This window comes from Trachurus trachurus (assembly GCF_905171665.1).
Source record: "Trachurus trachurus genome assembly, chromosome: 1".
In the NCBI taxonomy this organism is placed as follows: domain Eukaryota; kingdom Metazoa; phylum Chordata; class Actinopteri; order Carangiformes; family Carangidae; genus Trachurus; species Trachurus trachurus.
This window is the reverse complement of record NC_139891.1, coordinates 35117333-35139752: the sequence shown is the minus strand read 5'-3', so window position 1 is coordinate 35139752 and position 22420 is coordinate 35117333. Positions and strand designations below refer to the sequence as shown.

At 41.1% G+C, this 22420-nt stretch overlaps 1 protein-coding gene across 1 annotated transcript in view; it reads left to right on the top strand.

Annotated features, from left to right (window-relative positions):
* Positions 1-7604: 7604 nt before the first annotated feature.
* Positions 7605-22420, top strand: part of LOC310989428 (protein jagged-1a-like) — a gene marked incomplete at its 3' end in the record, with an annotated part of 35203 nt that continues 20387 nt past the window's right edge. Inside the window, exons 1-4 of the mRNA XM_083976499.1 lie at positions 7605-7730; positions 10909-11235; positions 18011-18068; positions 21774-22031. Of these exons, the coding sequence (XP_083832625.1) occupies positions 7662-7730; positions 10909-11235; positions 18011-18068; positions 21774-22031 (712 nt within the window). The 5' untranslated portion in view covers positions 7605-7661. The remainder of the gene's footprint in view (positions 7731-10908; positions 11236-18010; positions 18069-21773; positions 22032-22420) is intronic.

The window sequence follows — 22420 nt, the reverse complement described above, 5'->3', positions numbered from 1 at the left end:
AATAGAAGTGAAAACACAAGCTCCAGTTCAGGCCAGGAAAACGCACAGTCTGTGATTTATTTCGGATTTCTATTATAGCTACTCCAAGTTGGGGCTCAGCTTCGGCCTAATGTCGGCCCAGAGTCGGCCTGTTGATGAGAGATAACGGGTCAGAGCGTCTTCCTGTCCTGTGACAGAACAGATGTTCTTTGTTCTTGTCCGGTTCATTCATCAGCAGCAGCAGCTCAGCGTTTGTATCTAAACATTTGCTCACATCTGTTGAGCTCTGCACATGATGACTCCTCTTCTCTTCTACACAGAGATGTCACCTGATGTCTCTGAGGAATAGTGATTCAGGAAGGTTTGAGCAGAGTCTGGTGAAGATCTCTCACTAGAGCAGGTCCAAGACGAACAGAAAAACCAGAAACTCTCTGTGACATTTTCAGATTCTTCACTCTCACACTTTTTTTTTTTTTTCCTGGACGTGAACACAGTCGCCTGTTAAGTGATTGTCTGTGACACACATTAGTAAGTGTGTGTGTGTGTGTGTGTGTGTGTGTGTGTGTGTGTGTGTGTGTGAGAGAGAGAGAGAGAGTCATACAGGTTTCTGGAGCCAAACATCTGGTGGTAATTAGCAGAGCTGGCAGCAGAAGATGCAGCTCCTTCAGTTTCTGTGTTTTCTGCTCCAGAACCTGAGAAACGTCTCAGTCTGAGAACCAGAAGAACAACAACGACGACGTCACTGGAGGTTCTAGCCTACGTTCTGCAAAAACCAAAACATTAAAGATCCCGTTCCCCACTTTGATCCTTAAAGGGATCGCCAACATTTTTTTTTTTACGTGTCTTGCCTCACTCCCGAGTCCATGACCAGCAGATAGACACCATCCTTTCGACTGTGCGTTCAGTAACAAGGGAGATAGAGCCGTATCGCCAGTAATTAGCTTAGCTCAAACACTGGAAGTGTATGGGTAGTGTTAGCCTGCCTCCTACCTAAAGTCGCTAATTAGCTTAGCTCAAACGCTGGAAGTATAGGTAGTGTTAGCCTGCCTCCACCTAAAGTCATCAGAGAAACTCTTCAGCAACTCTAAACGGAAACCGGTGGGCCGATCTTCGTCTCAGAGCTGACAAAACTCTCCGGTAAGGCATCTTGAGCGGTCAAATGCCGCTAACGGGACGAGATCGGTCAAAACGGAGGGTTCAAGCAAAGACGGTTTATTTTGGTTCAAGCTAGCTACATCGAGGGTAGGTTAGCTTCCTATTTCAAAGTAAAAGCACAGATTCTATCGTCATAGTTTTCTGTATGTAAAGGGCAATGGGTGTTTTATTTTGTGAAAGTAACCGGAAGTGCGTTGGTCACAACGGCTAGCTTGAGTAGCGCCGAATTTGTCCGAACAAAATTGTAAACAGCTGGTATTTAGACAAATTAACGACACACTACTGATCTAAACGGCTACTTTATCCACATTTCAAACATGTTTAGGTGAGAAAGTGATATATTTACAGAGTTTAGAGCTAAAATGAAATCAGCTTCTGACTGCTGATTTCGGCTCGGGTAGGAGTCAGGCTAACACTACCCATACACTTCCAGTGTTTGAGCTAAGCTAATTAGCGACTTTAGGTAGAAGGCAGGCTAACACTACCTATACACTTCCAGCCTTTGAGCTAAGCTAATTAGCGACTTTAGGTAGAAGGCAGGCTAACACTACCTACACTTCCAGTGTTTGAGCTAAGCTAATTAGCGACTTTAGGTAGGAGGCAGGCTAACACTACCTATACACTTCCAGCCTTTGAGCTAAGCTAATTACGGGCGATACGATCTCCCTTGTTGCTGCACGCACAGTCGAAAGGATGGTGTCTATCTGCTGGTCATGGACTCGGGAGTGAGGCAAGACACGTAAAAAAAAAAAAGTTGGCGTATCCCTTTAAGAACCAGAGGCCTGAGAACATCAGGAGGAGGTTCTTTGTTCTTCTACATGATGTAACTGTATCAGCTGTTTGTGGGCGGAATAAATAAATTAATAAAAAGGCATTCTGGGAAATGTAGGAAACCGCTGTCGTTGTGTTGTTGTGTTGTTGTTGCTGTGACTCTGCTGTGTTCAGGTTCTCCGTGCGCCGGTTCCCACGCTGTCGTCCGTCATGTGATTCCCGACGGTGGGAACGGCGGCAAACAGAGAGAGGGCTTGTTGTGTCAGTGGCCGCGGTGCATTCTGGGAAGGATACGCATCATCACCAGAGAGGACAGACGGTCGATTCTCCACTTTTATTAAGTTAACATTTTTACCCACCACAGGAAGGTGTGTGTGTGTTTATTTGTGTGTGTGTATGTGTGTGTGTGTGTGTGTGTGTGTGTGTGTGTGTGTGTGTGTGTGCTTGTGTGTGTGAAGCTCAAAGACAGTTTTAGTTCTGATTCAGGAAAAAAGAGAAACAGCAGCTGACTGTGAATCTCTCTCTCTCTCTCTGGTGTGAAACTAAACCTGAACCGTCGATGGATCTTCTCCAACTTCTCCACAGTGTCACGGAGAACACACACACACACGCACACATTATCATTATGAGTTATTCAGATACATTTGTTCTGACTGAATCTTTTAACATGCGGGAAACTGTCGAGAAATAAACTCCATTAACACATAAACACTAATTTTATACATTAGCCTACATCTTCTTCATCTTGGGGTTTTTAAGGGGTTAAAAAAGATGGAAAGAGGGTCGCAGCTGAAAACTCCTACATTTCAGAGTGGGCTGTGAACGTGACGTCACAGTGACAGCGGTGAATCATGTGAGAGCTGCTGCTGTTTGCAGAAGCTGCTTCATTTCACAAAGCAAAGAGCAGCTTCATCAAACAAACAAACCACCGGACAGTGAGGCATCTGTCAGTCAACACAGGGGGGAGGAGGGGGAGGGGGTGGGGCATCTGAGGCTGTCACCTGACGCCAGGAGTCGAGCCACGATCATGTCGGCTTCAGACTGCGATTGGGCTGTGATCGGACCGCGATTGGGCTGCAATTGGGTTGTGATTGGGCTGCGATTGGGCCACGATTGGGCTACGATTGGGCCGCAATTGGGCCACGATTGGGCTGCGATTGGGCCACAATTGGGCTGTGATTGGGCCACGATTGGGCTACGATTGGGCCGCAATTGGGCCACGATTGGGCTGCGCTTGGGCCACAATTGGGCTGTGATTGGGCCACGATTGGGCTACGATTGGGCTGCGATTGGGTTGTGATTGGGCTGTGATTGGGCCACGATTGGGCTACGATTGGGCCGCAATTGGGCCACGATTGGGCTGCGATTGGGCCACAATTGGGCTGTGATTGGGCCACGATTGGGCTACGATTGGGCTGCGATTGGGCCACGATTGGGCTACGATTGGGCTGCGATTGGGCCACGATTGGGCTGCGATTGGGCCGCGATTGGGCTACGATTGGGCTACGATTGGTTGTGATCGGGGCGTAACTGGGCCCGTGATTGGGCGATCAGGCTGGAATCGAACAGACGAAGTGTCTGATGAACAGAGTCACGTTCAGTTTTTCTTCAGAGTTCGTACACAGGCGGCCATCTTGGATTGTGAGCTCATGGCTACTGTCGTTTCTCCACGTCGACAAGAGAACATATAACATCTATCACCTGGAGTGATGTTGCCATGGAGATTTATAATGATCACAGATATAAACATAAGTTTATAACATACAGTGGATAAAATACTGAGAAAATGCAGATATAAGATGAGAGGTCAAGTGGTCGATCGTCTCTGATGATGATGATGATGATGATGAACTCGTCAGGTGGGAACGTTCCCGTGTGAACGAGTCTGTGATTCACATCTGAACATTTTGGGCGTGTGTGTCTGTGTGTGTGTGTTCACATGGAGTCATTAGAGCTGAATGGTATGAGGGATGTGAGCTGAGTAACCAAGAGGAGGAAGTGGGAGAGTCTGCGAGTTATTACAGGAAGATCCACCTTAAAACAAAACTCCACCTTAATTAGTCAACTTTTTAAATCCTCCTTTTTTTTATTTCTGATTTTTTACTTCTTTTTTTAAAACTTTTTTTTGTTTTAAATCATCATTTCAAGTCTACGGTGGCTCTGAGGGGACAAATCACTGCAATTTAAGACTGGTCCCTCACTTTATTGTGTCCTGGTTCCCTCTGGTAGTCAGACGAGGCTCTGCTAGTCCATGGGCCAGACCAGATTTTGGTACCACCCAAGGTGGCAAAATCTATTAACATCTTTTGAAAAGGCAGCTAAATGTCCATACATATAGAAAACTTAAAAACTCTTTGAGAAATACAGAGGAATTAGCAGTTGACAATTCTCGCCTGGGCCCATGTTCCACTTTAAGACCCATAATCATCCCTCATAGTAGGAAATTATGGGAAGATTATACATTTCCTGAATTGTTACAGTCCTGTGAGTATTTCAGTTTTTGTTTTTTGTCAGTGCTGTTCCTACATTTCACAGTGCTATAAAAAAGACTACAGTTTAGGCGTAAATAGTAGAACAATAGTTGTTGAGACAGATTGACCTTTGACCATGTGACCTTTATATATTTTTTTAGATAGGCCCAAGACCAGGGTCTAAATGAAAGCTAGGATTATACACTTTAAAATGCGACCAAACAAACATATGAGTAAAGGTCTGAAAATGAGCACAAAACAAGATATGCCCCCTGTGTTTAGAGGCCTATTTATTGCAGGGGGTTGATAACTTTATGTGCTGATAACTGTCATAAAGCTACCACTTTAGATGGGTTATCATACCAAAATATCATATGGACATTGATTGATTGATTTGATTTATTCGTCCATTCCACAAAACATAAACATATACACAAAAAAGTCAAAATATCATGATCAATATGGGCGAAAGGGCGAAGGCAGAAGCAAAGCTTATTAATGCCTACCCTATTTACAGGAAGAAAAATTACAATAACAAAACAAAACAAAATTTGTAGGAAGATTACACTCAAAGAGTAGAGTAAGTAAAGTGAATAGTATCAAAACAAAACAAGCAGAACCATCATTTAGTAATAATAATTAACTTACTTTATCCTAGTGTTAAAGGGACAACGAGGAGTTTCTATTTGGTTATTAAAAAGTCTCACGTTAATGTGGATGAATCTACATTACCACTTGTTAATGGGCCCATTTTCGATAAATATATCGTTTTGTCTCTATCGTTATTTTGTTATTATTATTTCCAAAACTCCTCATTGTCCCTTTAAGACCCATAATCATCTCTCATAGTAGGAAATTATGGGAAGATTTTACATTTCCTGAATTGTTACAGTCCTGTGAGTATTTCAGTTTTCGTTATTTGTGTCAGTGCTGTTCACAGTGCTATAAAAAGCTAGGATTGTAAAATGCTACCAAACAAACATATGAGTAAAGGTCTGAAAATGAGCACAAAACAAGATATGCCCCCTGTGATTAGAGGCCTATTTATTGCCGGGGGTTGATAACTTTATGTGCTGATAACTGTCATAAAGCTACCACTTAGGATGGGTTATTATACCAAAATATCATCTATGGACATTTTACATTGTACCTTTTCAAAAAATGTACCTTGAGTGGAACCAAAAAGTCAAATTTTGGCCTTTGGCCCATGGACGATGAGGACCTGAGACCAGTTCAACATTAATGTTTCTATATTTCTGCCTCTTGATGATTCAAACAGTGGAAACCGACTCAGTGAGTTAGTGAGATGTGATTTTTTTTAAAACCTGGTCCAGGAGCTGAGAGGAGGAGGGAGGTGCCAGGTGGGGGAGGGGTGGAGGTTGGATGTTGGTGAGGTGAAGGGAGGCGGAGGGAGGCGGGGCGGTGTTTTGTCTCTCTGTCCAATAATCTATTCATGGGCTCCTCCAGGGAAAAGAGCCCAGCTGCTCTAATGTGAGAATAAAGAGGAGGAACCTTTGTTCTGTCGCTCAGGCTCCATTTCATGAGGGAACATCCTCCTCCTCCTCCTCCCTCCATCACCTCCTTTCATTCCTCCACTCCCCTGTTTCACATTCTTCCCTCCAGATTTACATAATCCTCCTCAGTCTCTATAACGTTTCTAACGTCTTTAAAATAAAATATGAGGAGAACGTTCGACCCGTCACGTGTTGTTGTCATTTCATCCTCTCGCTTTGTTCCATGAATAGAATCCGTAAAAATGAATGAAATATATAAGTAAAATATATAAAATCATAAATATTCTGTCTGTGTATCTAGTATGGAAACTATATAAGGTTAAAATGTTGGAATCCATATGTTAAAAGTGATGATGATGATGATGATGAAGGTGGGGATGTATCATCATTTTGACAGCTGGTGCAGGAACACTTGTTGCACTGCCAGAGGGCTTTTATTTTGAAACTTGTGGAGCAGCGTCCACAAACATAAAATAAAGATTAGTAAGTTACACAACGCGGAAAATAAACTAAACAGACAAATAAAAAAATAAAAAACCCAGCAAACTAATGATATAACAACATTTATTCTTTGGTACTTATGAGAGATATTCACAAACTCTTGAAAACAGGATCAATAATTATGTAGCCTATACTGTACATCTTGTTTTATATAATATAAGTTTGTGAACCTTCACAAATAGTACTACAAAACCAAATGTAACAAAAAAAGTGTCTTTATTTCTGTGCTTTTATTTTGAATTTATTCCAAACACAATTAGATTTTTGTGAGAGATTTGCAAAAAGCTTAAAAACCAACTCACACAAAAAACACAAAAAACAAAACAAAACAAAAAACAATAACTTGAATTTGAATTTCAAAACAAAGTAGGCTATATCATTTTATTGACTGTTTTGGTTCATTAAATGTTTGAAATAAAGTTTGCAAATCCCTGACAAATGTAACTGAAGAAACATATCTGTGTATGTGAGTGAGTGTTTTTGTTTTTTAAAGACATTTTATATTACCGTATATATTATATATGAGTTTGTAAAAGTAAAATGAATATAAAAAAAAAAAAAAAAAAAAAAATGTAAATCATTAACTGTGTGGTGTTTTGTCCTCTGGAGCCACCGTACAGCAGCACAAACAGACTTCTGTCAGAGCCAGTCTATTGACAATATTAGAAGTTCTCTGCTTCTGTGTTGATTTTAGGAGTTTTTTCCTTCTTTTTCTTCTGATTGTATAATTATCATGGGGGTGTTAATCCCCCCCCTGCCCCCCCCTCCTGTTAGCCTCCATGTGTGAAGGCACTTCTCCACCTCCATGTGAACTGACTCCAAAAAAAAAACTGTAAACAAACCGCTGCTCATTAATATTCAACAGGGGGCGTGGCCTGAGGCTCCTGAAGCCACGCCCCCTCCCAGTGGGTGCATATTACCCAGCAGCCTCCCCCGGTCCGAGCTCCAGCTGCAGACAGACGGCCACAGGAGAGACAGAGACCAGCAGCGGGACAATAAACCCAATAGACCCGGACCTCAGACAGGACAGAAGGTTCCGGTACCGGACTTGGACTCTGTGGTGGAGCTTTATTTTGTTTTTGTTTAGTTTTTGTTTTGGGGAGAGAGCAGTCAGCAGCTCGTGCATGTCCCAGCCGGAGGAGGAGGAGGAGGAGCGGGACTGAAACCCACCCGGACTAGTATCTAGTATCACCGACCGGACTAGTATCACCGACACCGACCAGAGGCACCGACAGACAGACAGACAGACCGACAGACGGCCACCGGCGGCATGAGCCTCACGCGCAGCCCGGTCCTCAGCCTGCAGCTGCTGCTCGTGCTGCTCTGCGCGCGCCTCCAGGTAACTGCACTGCACTGCACGGTCCATAGTCAGTCCGGGTTGGTCCGGGTCTAAAACCCCTGGAGGTGACATGATCAGAGGTCAGAGGTCAGAGGTCAGCTGTGGGTCTCTCTCTTTCTCCATAAAGTTGTAGTGTCATGTGACGTCATCAAACTGTAAAGGTTCACGCTCAGATTCAAAGAGATGAAACAATAACAGAAGAGAACAAACTTTTTCTGCTTATCTATCTATCTATCTATCTATCTATCTATCTATCTATCTATCTATCTATCTATCTATCTATCTATCTATCTATCTATCTATCTATCTGCGAGAGGTAAATAACAACCATTGCCCTAAATATTGATGGAATTTGGGGGGATAATTGAACATCTGCTTGTTGTTCCTGTGAAATAAACAGAACAGGAGGGTTAAAAGAGACAAATAGAATGAATAAATACTTCAATTATTTTAAATATTCCTGATTAATTAAACTAAAATGATGATTATTTGCTTCAGGAAGTTGTAAAATGATGAGAGGTGCTCAGAGGTCAGAGGTCAGGTGTGGGTTGTGTCACATGAAGTCATCAAGCTGTAAAGGTTCACGCTCAGATTCAAAGAGATGAAACAATAACAGAAGAGAGAGAAAACAGAAAGAAACTGTACAAAATACTAAACCGCTCTGAGATGTTGTGGCTCAAACTAACACATTTTAAAGTTTAAGAATCTATCTATCTATCTATCTATCTATCTATCTATCTATCTATCTATCTATCTATCTATCTATCTATCTATCTATCTATCTATCTATCTATCTATCTGCGAGAGGTAAATAACAACCATTGCACTAAATATTGATGGAATTGTTAGTAATGACATCATTTTTGGGGGAATAATTAAACATCTGCTTGTTGTTCCTGTGAAATAAACAGAACAGGATGAATAAATACTTCAATTATTTTAATATTCCTGATTAATTAAACTAAAAACGTAAAAGAAAATGACGATTTTTGCTTCAGGAAGTTGTGATAAAAGACAAACATCTGTGTGTGTGTGAGCCAGATGTTGCTGAGACCTTTGGTTTACATTTAGAGCTCGGTGTGTAAACAGGTCTTTCTCTCTGATGATCTCTGGTTCTTCATGTTCTGCTCCAGATGTTCTGGTCCAGATGTTCTGCTCCAGATGTTCTGCTGCTGCTGCTGCTGTTGAAACTCACCTGTTATTGATCTTATCTGATGTTCCGGTGTCTGATCTGAAGTCAGTCGTGTTCAGACTTCAGCTCCGACCTGTGTGGTCTCCTCCTGTAGAGGAGCGGGATGTTGGTGTTGTGTTCACGGTCCACACAACACTGTAGGAAAACACAGCGCAGACGATTATTCATCTGTTTCTACTGATTCATGAGTTTAGTTCAGTTACGTAAACAGGAAAATGTTGAGTTTCCATATTTGTCCTAAGTGAGGATCACGCTTTCATTCTTTAATCTCCAATATTGATATCAGCCCCAAAAACGTGTTGCAAATAATAACCAATAAGTCGATCAACAGGATATTTTATAATCAATCTTTGTTTTTATTGACCATGATGAGAACCAGAGAATCTCTGGGTTTGCAACTCTTCTAGGAGTAAAACAGCCTTCGTCAAAGTTTTCTTTAAACTTCCTGTCAGTCGACTGATTGATTGATTGATTGATTGATTGATTGATTGATTGATTGATTGATTGATTGATTGATTGATCGATCAGCTGATAGTTTCAGCTTCCTGCTCAGACTTTATTCAGACCTGAGGATCCAGTGGAAGTTTCCAGATGTTGACTGACAGAGTGGAAACATCACAGACGTGTGACTGAGCTGTGAATCGTCTCTGAGGAGCTTTGATAGACGTCTAAGACGACGTTCTTCAGGAGGTTTTGGACTCTGAGACGGAGAGTCGGGGTCTCTGGTCTCTGCAGGTTCCTGTGGTTCGTGGGTTTCAGACCTGAGACCTGCAGCTAAAGGCCGGACTCGACCCGAGGCCGACCACTCTGAACATTCATTGATGATCATTGACGACCTCTATGGTCCTGAACCTCTGACCTGTTTCTCCACCTGCTACTTTACGTCCCTCAGGTTTATCTCAAAGATTTTCAAATAGAATAACTTGTTTTGTATTTTAAAGCCATAAATTGATGGATCCATGTGTCTTTGGATTATAAAACACACAAAATGTGTTTGTTAGTGGGTTGCTAAGGAGTAGATGACAACTAGCCATTGACCAGAATCACTTTTCCATTGAATTGAATTAATTGAACAATGAAATTGCAATTAACCAATTTTTTTGGGTTAATACAGTAATATTCCTGAATACTTTAACCAAAAAAATACAAAAATCTGAAAAAATATATCAATTATTTATGAAATAGTAATATTTTATCATGTTCAACCCCGTAACAACATAACAATTCCCCCTGTTTTAATAATAATGGTTCAGTCCAACATCCTCAGCATTGAGGAAGTGACATCACCAAGTCTTTAGAAGAACAAACTGTAAAGAGAAGAAAGTGTTCAACATCTTTTCTTACATATATTTTATAGTTTTTATAGTGAGATCGTCACATCGTCAAGCTCAACCTCTCAACTGCTTTATACTAGAAATAAATAATAGTTCACAACTGTTTAGGAAAAAAATAATATAATTTCATGATTTCCTGAAGCTCAGTGATGAGTTGAAGACATGTAGTTCTTTGTTGAGTTTTAAGAAAGCCTTGAAATGTAAAATAATGAAAAATTATAAAATACAGTAATGATTACTTTCATCTTATTATATTGGACTGCTGACATTCTAGGTAATTTAATTTCATAGAGTGTAAAGGACGGGCAAATATAAGCCTTGGGCTTCAGCCTATTCCCTTTTTGGTCACTGTATGATCTTTTCTTTTTTGTGTGTGTGTGTGTGTGTGTATGGTTGCAATTGTGTATAATATGTGTTGGCTAAATTGTTCACACAGAATGGTTGATTTTGATGTTGGTGTTGTATGACCGAAATAAACAAATTCAATTCAATTCAAATTCAATTCAATGCTACATATCTTGGATAAGGATTTTTGGCTTTTTTTTTTAGCCAAAATCTTCAACCTTGAAACAAAGAGTCGTTGTTCCAGGGTTGAAAGTTTTGTTCAGAAACCAGAATGACTCACCTGTCCTCCGTCCTCCTCCGTCTGCAGGTGTCCTCGGCTTCAGGACACTTCGAGCTTCAGATCCTGTCGATGCAGAACGTTAACGGGCGGCTGCAGAGCGGCGCCTGCTGCGACGGACCGCGCCACCACCACGCCGCGGATCAGCGCTGCGCGGCGGCTGTGGACGACGGCGACGAGTGCGACACCTACTTCCGGGTGTGTCTGAAGGAATACCAGCTGAAGGTGTCGTCGGCCGGGCCCTGCAGCTTCGGCTCCGCCTCCACGCCGGTGCTCGGCGGGAACACCTTCGCTCTACGCAGCAGCGCCACGGGCGACAAGGCCAAGATGGTTCTGCCCTTCAGCTTCGCCTGGCCGGTGAGTTAGAGTTCAGTCGTATCTGGAACCAGATGTTTGTGAAGATGCTGAGAGAAGAAGCTCTGTTTGTTGTGAGGAGGTGACGACTGTTTGAAACCACAACGTCTTAAAGGGATAGTTCAACATTTTGTCAACTTGTCCCATTGCCATAATCCCTATAGTCATAGCAGTAGGTTCGTTACCTTTAATTGTCGGTGCAAGCTATTTTTAGAACGGTGGAGCAGAGCCGTGAGCTGCTCAGAGCTACGCTACGGAGGCTCATTATGGGATTTCTTGGTTTCCCTCATCAAACTCATCAAATACACAATCCAAAAACTCCACAACGCTCTGGTGGACAAGTTGTGACCTGCACATTCACCACGCTATGAGATAATAACACAACGTTACCAGACAGAGTTGTTTTAGAGGGAAATTCATGCAAAACCACTGATGCGCGTTGCCTTCAGGGACAGTTTTTCAGCAAGCAGTCTCTGTATTTCCCTCTAAAACAACTCTGTGTGGTAACGTTGTGTTATTATCTCATAGCGTGGTGAATGTGCAGGTCACAACTTGTCCACCAGAGCGTTGTGGAGTTGTTGGATTGTGTATTTGATGAGTTTGATGAGGGAAACCAAGAAATCCCATGAGCCTCCGTAGCGTAGCTCTGAGCAGCTCACGACTCTGCTCCGCCGTTCTAAAAACAGCTTGCACCGACAATTAAAGGTAACGAACCTACTGCTATGACTATAGGGATTATGGCAATGAATGGGCTGATTTGACAAAATGTTGAACTATCCCTTTAAACTTGACTTTGATCGGTGATGGTCAGATGATCAGCGGGAGTTTCCTCCTCCTCCTCCTCCTCCTCCTCCTCTTTCTGTTTTCCAGTTGTTTTATCTCATGACTCATGTTCTCCTCTTTCTCTCTTCTGCTGTTTTACATTTTTTCTCTTTTTGTTTATTTGGATGCTTCTGTTTTTTTAATCACTTTTTCTTTCTTTTTTCCTTCACTGGTGTTTTTCTACTGAAAAGTCACAGCTGCAGCAGGCGATTATGGGAGTAGCAGTTTGTTTTCATCAGATATCTCAGCCAGAGTTTAATGTTGTTGGTATTAAACCAGTCAGCCAATCAGAAGAGAGGAAGAGGCTCTGAGGCTTCTGATTGGCTGACTGTTTTCTAAAGTGATCCAATATAAAAACAGCAGATTTCAGAATAAAACACTCAGAGAAACCAAATCCTACAAGTTGTTGGATGGATGGTGGGTCCAGGTGGTGAGGGGCCAGGGCTTAGTTGTGACATCACAAAGTGACAGGAAGTCCTGACGGCTGGTTTTAAGGCTCAGTTTCTGAATACAGGCTGTGTGCATTTCTCTGTGAACTGAGGCTTTGATACTTTCACAGTATTAATATAGAACCTAGAGCTGCTTTATAATCACACTACACATGGACATCTACCTTTATACTGTATGGAGCTTTAATACAAACATCTACCTTTATACTGTATGGAGCTTTAACACAAACATCTACCTTTATACTGTATGGAGCTTTAACACAAACATCTACCTTTATACTGTATGGAGCTTTAATACAAACATCTACCTTTATACTGAAGGAGCTTTAACATAAACATCTACCTTTATACTGTATGGAGCTTTAATACAAACATCTACCTTTATACTGTATGGAGCTTTAATACAAACATCTACCTTTATACTGTATGGGGCTTTAATACAAACATCTACCTTTATACTGTATGGAGCTTTAATACAAACATCTACCTTTATACTGTATGGAGCTTTAACACAAACATCTACCTTTATACTGTATGGAGCTTTAACACAAACATCTACCTTTATACTGTATGGAGCTTTAATACAAACATCTACCTTTATTTTGAAGGAGCTCTAATATGAAGCCTCTGTGACTGAGGTCAAACTAATTTGAGGCTCTGACGGATCATTAGGAAAATAAAGCTCATGAGAACCGTTGTTGGAAATGAGGAGAGAGAGAGGCATGATGGGAAAATGACTAATATACAGAGCGAGTGGATGATTTTGATGATTTTGGACTGTGGTCGTCAGAAACATCCATGTTTTGGTCGGTGAGCGGAGCTTCGTCTGGGCTCCGAGTCTGGTACCGAGGAGAAACAACAACAACAACATCCCAGCAGCCTCCCCCAACCCCCATCCCACAATGCACTGGGGCAGTTTTTCCCTTCCTTCAGTGTGTTTTCCTTTGTATCTCAAATGTTTACAAGGCCGAATTCAATCTTTATTTTAACAACCAATCACAACAAAAATTTGGACTTTCCATAATGTTAACAACATGATTCTCGTTGTGTCTGAAATCCCCTGTACTTGCCGTGTTGTAGTGGTGTCCGAATGTTTAGTGATTATTAATGTTCACTATAGTGCACTGAATCTATCCCACAATTCACTGCAAAATGTAGTGAACATCCAATGGTCACTAACCGGAGCAAGATATCCCATCATGCATTGCGGTCACGGGTCGACGCCGTTACCACACCGGCCCAGAGCGACCGGTGTAGCTACCAAATAAATGCAAGTAGTGCAGCAGCCTCTCAATAAACGTGTCCGGGCTGCCAGAGTATAGGCTAATTTCTGTTAGCCCGTCTATGAGGTTTTACATTATACGTTAGCATTAAGCTAGCATACTTTATGCTTAGTTGTGACACTGGCTGTGTGTGTTTTGAACTTTGTTTCAAACTATGTGGGTTTGATTGAACATCTTTGATGCTTAAAGGAGCATTATCACAAATCCAAATTCTTAATTCGGCCACTAGATGGAGCCAGGCGGATCTTATCAGATATAAACAAGTGGGCAGCTGTCAGAGAGAGAGAGCAGCCTCGTTACGATCGCGGTCGAACGTTTTAATTATGCGGCGTAATACGTCATTAACTGTGCGGCGGAGTAGTGTCTGAAAGTATTTTTTTATTTGACCAGTGAGTCACTATATTGAATTCACGGTAACACTTTACTTGAATAGGTATTCATAAGATTGACATAACACTGTCATAACCATGACATAACAGCTGTCATAATAAACATCAATGAATACTTATGACAGCTGTCGTTAAGTGTCATTCGGTAAGTTATGTCACTTTTAATGCAAAGTTGACATTGTTTGAGATGTTTTTGTTCTGACAACTTGACATAAAGACAATTTAAACTGTCATAGCAGACCTAATTGCCAAACTTTTAAAAAATGATGTCAAGTTCTCATAACAAGGACATCTCAAACAATGTCAACTTTGCATCAAAAGTGACATAACTTCCCGAATGACACTTAACGACAGCTGTCATAAGTATTCAATGATGTTTATGACAGCTTACATGTTATGAATACCTATTCAAGTAAAGTGTTACCGAATTCACTATAGTGAGTAGGGAGGAGGGGATGAGGGAGGGGTTTTGGACACATGATCCCGTCTCAGTTCATGTTTTAACAGCTGATGATGAGTTGTTTTCCTGGATTTTGCTCCGGGTCCAGAACCGATCTGGGTCTGATGTCCAGTCCAGTGGTTTTAACCCTCGCACGGCTCAGTCCAGACCCCCATGCAGGATCTGGTATCAGTCCGATTGTGAACCCGGTCTGGTCTTTCAAAAACCAGTGATTAAACCCCCCCCCCCAACCCTGGTTCTTCTTCTGCCGGTTCTCCTCGGCGTGTCGTGTCTGCAGTGTTCCACGGCGCTGTTTACCCCAACGCCACATAACTGCCACCAAAGCAGAACCGAGCTGGAACCGTCGGAGCTGCTCTTGCAACATCGTTTGCGTCACCACTCTTCGTTCTCTTTCTGGCTGAAACCGGACCCAGCAGGGAAAACAAACATGTTTAGGGTTTCCGTAAAGTATAAATGTTGAAAATTAAAATTTTAGGCCTTGAAAAGTCTTAAAGGGATAGTTCAACATTTTGGCAAACTGGCTCATTGCCATAATCCCTATAGTCATAGCAGTAGGTTCATTACCTTTAATTGTCGGTGCAAGCTATTTTTTAGAACGGCGGAGCAGAGCCGTGAGCTGCTCAGAGCTACACTACGGAGGCTCATAATGGGATTTCTTGGTTTCTCTCATCATCAAACTCATCAAATACACAATCCAACAACTCCACAACGCTGTGGTGGACAAGTTGTGACCTGCACATTCACCACACTATGAGATAATAACACAACGTTACCACACAGAGTTGTTTTAGAGGGAAATTCAGACACTGTTGATGAAAAACTGTCCCTGAAGGCAACGCGCATAACACAATAATTTTAGACAGCTGCTCAATAAAATGCTCTTCATTGTGCTTTATTGTATATACAACTACAAACGAGCCCAACACGCAACTTACTGTAGCCTATATGTTACAGCCAATTTAATTGCAGGAAGTAATTTTGTGACTCTGCATTTCTTTTGTACGTTTTTGTTTGTCGTGATATAGGTCTTAAATTCATAATGGTCTTAAAAAGGTCTAAAAAAAGTCTTCAATTTGAGTTGGTTAAAACTGCAAAAACCCTGATGTTGCAATAAAAAACTGTGTATCAATCCAAAATCAGGCAATAATCATTAGCACGGTCAAAAACTAGTGTGCTCTCCTCGCCTCCATAATCATAACTGAACCAAATTACGCACATATCACATACGCACGTCTCAGCCAATAAGAAGAGAGCAGTTGTTACTAACTAATAGGCACTCTTATACCTCAAATACTGTATATAAAGGATAAATCCAACAAATTTAAATGTAATTTACAAAATGGCTCTAACATTGCCCACCAAACAAACACCGGGTGGTTTTTTCCCATCAACTCCCTGATCCTCCTCTGATTGTTTGATGGAGCTGCTTTAACTGGCTGCAACGTTCCTCACTGTGGGAAAATAAAAGTCTGAGAACAGAGAGAGTCAGGAGGCATGTGGAGGCAGGTTCAGGCTGAGGAGGGAGGGAAGGGGGGAGAGAGAGAGAGAGAGAGAGGGAGAGAAACTTCCTGTGTTGACGTCGTGTTTGTCGGTGTGTGAGACGCCGGCCGAGGAGAAAGATGGAGGTCGAGGTTCACTGGTTCTGAAAGAGTCGGGAACGTTCAGGAGATCAACAAGACAACAACAACACGCATGTATGTTGTTGATGATGTCAAAGCTCCTTCAGAATAAAGGTAGATGTTTGTATTAAAGCTCCTTCAAAATAAAGGTAGATGTTTGTATTAAAGCTCCATACAGTATAAAGGTAGATGTTTGTGTTAAAGCTCCACACAGTATAAAGGTAGATGTTTGTTTTAAAGCTCCACACAGTATAAAGGTAGATGTTTGTTTTAAAGCTCCACACAGTATAAAGGTAGATGTTTGTTTTAAAGCTCCACACAGTATAAAGGTAGATGTTTGTGTTAAAGCTCCATACAGTATAAAGGTAGATGTTTCTATTAAAGCTCCATACAGTATAAAGGTAGATGTCCATGTGTAGTGTGATTATAAAGCAGCTCTAGGTTCTATATTAATACTGTGAAAGTATCAAAGCCTCAGTCCACAGAGAAATGCACACAGCCTGTATTCAGAAACTGAGCCTTAAAACCAGCCGTCTGGACTTCCTGTCACTTTGTGATGTCACAACTAAGCCCCGCCCCCTCACCACCTGGACCCACCATCCATCCAACAACTTTGCAGGATTTTTAAGTTTCTCTGAGTGTTTTATTCTGAAATCTGCTCTAGTTTTATATTGGTTCACTTTAGAAAACAGTCAGCCAATCAGAGGAGAGCCTCCTCCTCTCCTCTGATTGGCTGATTGACACCGAGCTGTTGTTACGTATGTGTACGGGAGCTGAGCAGGTCCAAACCTCCTCGTCTTGTTGTTGTTGTGCAGCTGTGACTCTGTGGTTTGGTTTGGAACAGCGTATCATTCCCATCACGCCCAATAATCCTGTCAGCGGCTCCGGGCGCTCGAACGCCCGACATCACAGCCGACCGCCGAACCGCCGCTCTGTGGGTTTTCCTGCTGCTGTGACGGATGAGACCACCTACAGTACAGAACGCTGCCGTTGAGCCGCACTCGGGCCGGCGTTTTGAATAAAGATGCTGCTGTCTGCCAGTCTGCAGGTGACATTGATCATTTTGAAGATCAATCAGCCAATCAGGAGAGAGTGTCAGAGCCCCACTCTCTTCTGATTGGCCGACACCGACCTGTTGAAAGTCACAGCACGATGGTACAGTGGTTACCACACACAAATTTATGGATTATTCATAATCCGATCCGATTGAACTGATTGCAGGTGCAGATGATTGGTTTTCTATTAAAAAAAAAAATTTAAACAATTAATCGATTAGTTGTTTCGTCAATGAAATGTTAAATAAATGTTATGAAAAACATCAATCAGTGTTTCTCAAACCACCAGACAACGCCCTCAAATGTCTTGTTTTGTCCACAAACCAAAGAGAGACTCAGTTTATTGTCATAAAGGAACAAAGAAACCAGAAATATTCACATTTAAGGAAAGGAATTTTGACCTTTTTCTTTAAAAACTACTGAAACTGATTATTAGATTATCAGAATAGTTGATGATTAATTTAATAATCTAAATGTGATTAATCGATTAATTGTTGCAGCTCTAATTTCATTGGTTGTAATAAGTTCCGTTTATTGAAATGAATCTTCACATTTAAGATTTTTATCAAATTTAATTGATGAAGAAAATGTTTGTTAATTAGAGATTGATTGATTGATTGATTGATTGATTGATTGATTGATTGATTGATTGATTGATTGATTGATTGATTGATTGATTCTCTCTCTCTCTCTGTGTGCAGAGGTCGTACACGTTGATCGTGGAGGCTTTAGACTTCAACAACGACTCGTCCTCCAGCAGTGAGTATCTTCATCCTTCTGTCTCTCTGCTGTTTGGTTTCCTACCGACGCCAACTTGACCTTTGACCCCCGAGCTCCGAGCTGACAGAGTCGTGAGGTTTTTAACAGGTTCACTTCAGAAAGCCACTTTATTTATTCATTCATTCATTCACGATTTTCTTACTTTACTGACAGAACATAAAATATAAGAATGAATTAAAGAGATTTTATATGACAGAAAACGAATAAAATAGAAAATAAATCAATTATTTCAATAAAAAAGAAGAATTTAATTCATTATGTTTCTATATATAATTTCAATGGTTCAACATAATATTTGTATTTAAACAAACAAATGAAGCCAATCTGAAACGGTTCAGTGGATTATTTCTGTATCGCCCTGACCACATATTGTAGAATTTATGTGAATTACGTTAATTTCTGTTTGTTTGTTTGTTAGAAACCTGAGACATGAAAGAACCTTTTGTGAAGTTTTTAGCTCTCTCTCCACTTCCTGTTTTACTGTAGCGATGAAATAATTCCCCCACGTTCGGCTGCTCAGGGAGGGGGGAGGGGGGCCCATTCAGAAAACTGGTTGTAAATAGTGTATATATATGTGTGTGTGTGTGTGTGTTGGCTCAGTGCTGTATTTGGCGTCTCATAGGGAACCATTATAGACTGGGTGTGAAGTCTGCTGACCCCGCCCCCCCGCCCCTTCAGCCCAGAGCAGCGTGGGGGTGAGGGGGGGTGGGGGGGTGAGGGGGTGAAGCTGCTGTGAGAGATCTGGAGGTTCGTTCAGAAACCGAGCGTTGGACAAACAAACTGACAAAGTGCTGATGAGCCAAACGAGGACAGAGTAAACACTGACCCCCCCCCCCCCCCCCCCGACCAAACCCACCACCCCCTTTTGCAGCGACCTGCTAAGTGACGTGGCACGTTGCCGTGACGACAGCCCGGCACCGGGTCAGTCTCGGACCCGAACACGGTGCCGGTGCTGTCGTCGGTTCAGCCCAGGTGAAGAGAAGTGGGTCAGATGGGGGAAGAGGAGCAGCACTTCCAGTACACTGAGCTTCGTTAGCTCGTTAGGAAACTCATCAACTTTTTATCATTGTTATTATTACAAGCTTCTTTCTTTCTTTCTTTCTTTCTTTCTTTCTTTCTTTCTTTCTTTCTTTCTTTCTTTCTGTCTTTCTTTCTTTCTTTTATTATTTCCTTCTATCTTTTTTCTCTCTCTATCTTTGTCTTTCTTTCTTTCTTTTTTCTGTTTTTCTTTCTTTCTTTTTTCTCTGTCTCTTGTTTCCAGTTCAGATTTCTGACTTTCTTTCTTTTATTATTTCCTTCTTTCTTTTTTCTGTCTTTCTTTCTTTCTTTTTTTCTCTCTTTTTTTCTCTCTTTCTTTCTTTCTTTCTTTCTTTCTTTCTTTCTTTCTTTCTTTCTTTCTTTCTTTCTTTCTTTTTTCTGTCTTTCTTTCTGACTTTCTTTCATTATTTCATTTTTTCTTTTTCTCCCTATCTATCTTTCTTTCTCTTTCTTTTATTATTTCTTTCTTTCTTTTTTCTCTCTCTTTCTTGTTTACTGATCAGATTTCTGACTTTCTTTCTTTTATTTTTTCCTTCTTTCTTTTTTCTGTCTCACTTTTTTTCTTTTTTTCTTTCTATCTTTCTGCCTTTCTGTCTTTCTTTCTTTTTTCTTTCTTTCTGACTTTCTTTCTTTCTTTCTTTCTTTCTTTCTTTCTTTCTTTCTTTCTTTCTTTCTTTCTTTCTTTCTTTCTTTCTTTCTTTCTTTCTTTCTTTCTTTCTTTTTTTCTCTATCTTTCTTTCTTGTTTTCTTTCTATATTCTGATACGTTCACATGTCTATGATAAAGTCTGTATATTCCAGCTTCAAGTCAGACTCCAGGGCCCAGTTGTTCAAAAAGGAATCTGTTCGTATTCTGGATCATGGATTGGATAAAATCTTTTTTCAAAACTAAAAACTGATTCTGAGCTCAGATTAGATCACTTAATCCAGTCTTGGTGCCCAGTAACTAACTAGATATTTAAAAGAAATTTGAAGTTTGAATTTAAAACACATGGAAAAATATTCACAATGTATTTGATTAATGAACCGGTTTTTTAAATTATTATTATTTAAACAGCCAGGATTTGGTAATCTTGAAAGGTTTGTATCTAATTTGGCTTTGAACAACTGGGATAAAAGTAAAGATGGATTACATGATCCTGGATTACATTGGATACTTTGAACAACTGGGCCCTGATGTTGTGACGCTCCGATCCAGATGTTTTCTTCACAGCTGTGTTACTTTCTTTTTGAAGATTTGCTCAAATATCCAGGATACATTTTATGTTTATTTTATTTTAAGGGGGCATGGCCTATCATTTTTCTGGGCTGTTGCCTTGGTGCCATTTTCCTCGTCTTTTTTTTCTTCCTGGCCATGATGTGAAGAGTCACAGTTTGCTCTCAACACCTGCTCCCGCACCGAGCTCCAGTGTTTTTTTTTTTCCAGCTCTTTCAGTTCGGTTCATCGAGACGTCGTCACCTCGGCCCGACCACACTTTCCCCCCCGCCGGTGAAATACCACAGAGCGGCTCAGCATTTTCAGCTGAAACGTCCCACCGCTCACGAACACAGCAGCAGCGTCTGTTCTCCTCCACGGCCTTCAGTATCAGTTTATTAGCCTATAAACCACCTGTGATTAGGGATGTCACGATTACTTGTTTTCACAATTAATCGCGGTATTAAACGCCACAATTAATTGATCGTAAAGATTCCTAAATACCGTCACTTTCCAAAAAAAGATTATGTTGGAACCTTATCTGCAGATGTGCACCAAGGTAAAGGTAAACGCACAGATATTGGTCCATTTATCTAAATTAACACTGAATTGGTTCTATGTTAGCGTTTCATTTGTATTGTAAAAATAAATGATTCAAAAAAACTTTAACATTTGGTATAGATGACAATTAATGACTTAAATGTTTCAAACACCTAACTGGTCCTATATTAAGAGATTAGTAATGCAATTATATTTTGACTATATTTGATTTTACACATTCATAGTGTTGTGAAATTTATTGATGCATAATAATCGTGATACCGTGATTATTTCTCTGACAATAATCGTACTAAGAAAATCTATAATCTTGACATCCCTACCTGTGATGCTAAAAACAAAAAAAGAAGACAAAGAGTCACTGTTTTTTTCAAAATAAAAGCCCCCCAGTGAGCCGAATTGCTTCAGTACTTTTAGTTAGTTAGTTAGTTTCATTTATTGTCTACGATGTGGAAATTTGTTTTTGGTCTCATAAAAGGCAGGACAACAACAACACTTACACACAGACATCTTCAAGGCAAAAAGCAGGACAGCAGTGGCAGTTACATTACAACTCATCACCTATGATTTTTGAGGCAAGGTTTACTATTCTCTGCAGCTTGCTTCTTCCTTTAATGTTTAGATTACCGTACCACATTGCCATGTTGAAAGTTAGAATGCCCTCTATCAGGTTCTTATAAACTGTTTCCATAATGTGCTTACTCACTCTGAAGGAGTTGAGCTTGCGCAGTAGATGGAGACGTTGGTTACAGGTTTTAAAAATATAGTCTGTGTTTTCACTGAAATTTAGGTTACAATCAATATATGTACCTAGATATTTGAACTTGTCTACTTGGTCGCTTCCTGATTGTGGATAAAAGAGTTCTTCTAATCTGGGCCGTGTTGCGTTCACAGGCGCCAGCGGGGCTCTGATCGAGAAGGCGGTCCACTCGGGGATGATCAACCCGGGCCGCCAGTGGCAGAGCCTGAAGCACAACGGCCCCGTGGCCCAGTTCCACTTCCAGGTGCGGCTCGGCTGCGACGAGCACTACTACGGCTTCGGCTGCAACAAGTTCTGCCGGCCGCGCGACGACTTCTTCGGCCACTACGAGTGCGACCACAACGGGAACAAGACGTGTGTGGACGGCTGGTCCGGCCCGGACTGCAACACCGGTGAGTTCTGGGTTTCATTCTTTCTTTCTTTCTTTCTTTCTTTCTTTCTTTCTTTCTTTCTTTCTTTCTTTCTTTCTTCTTTGTTTGTTTGTTTGTTTCATTCTTCTTTCTTTCTTTCTTTTTTTCTTTCTTTCTTTCTTTCTTTCTTTCTTTCTTTCTTTCTTTCTTTCTTTCTTTCTTTCTTTCTTTCTTTCTTTCTTTCTTTCTTTCTTTTGTCTTTGTCTTACTGTTTGTGGACCATGATGAGACTGCAGATGGAAATTAGCTCCAGAGTCCCATTACAAATAAATGAATAAATGAAACTAGAAAAAGAACGCATTTCCTGCAGGAAATGCGTGTGAATGCTGAAAGCAGCTGAACGCCATTGCTGAAGCAATGCTGAATGAGCT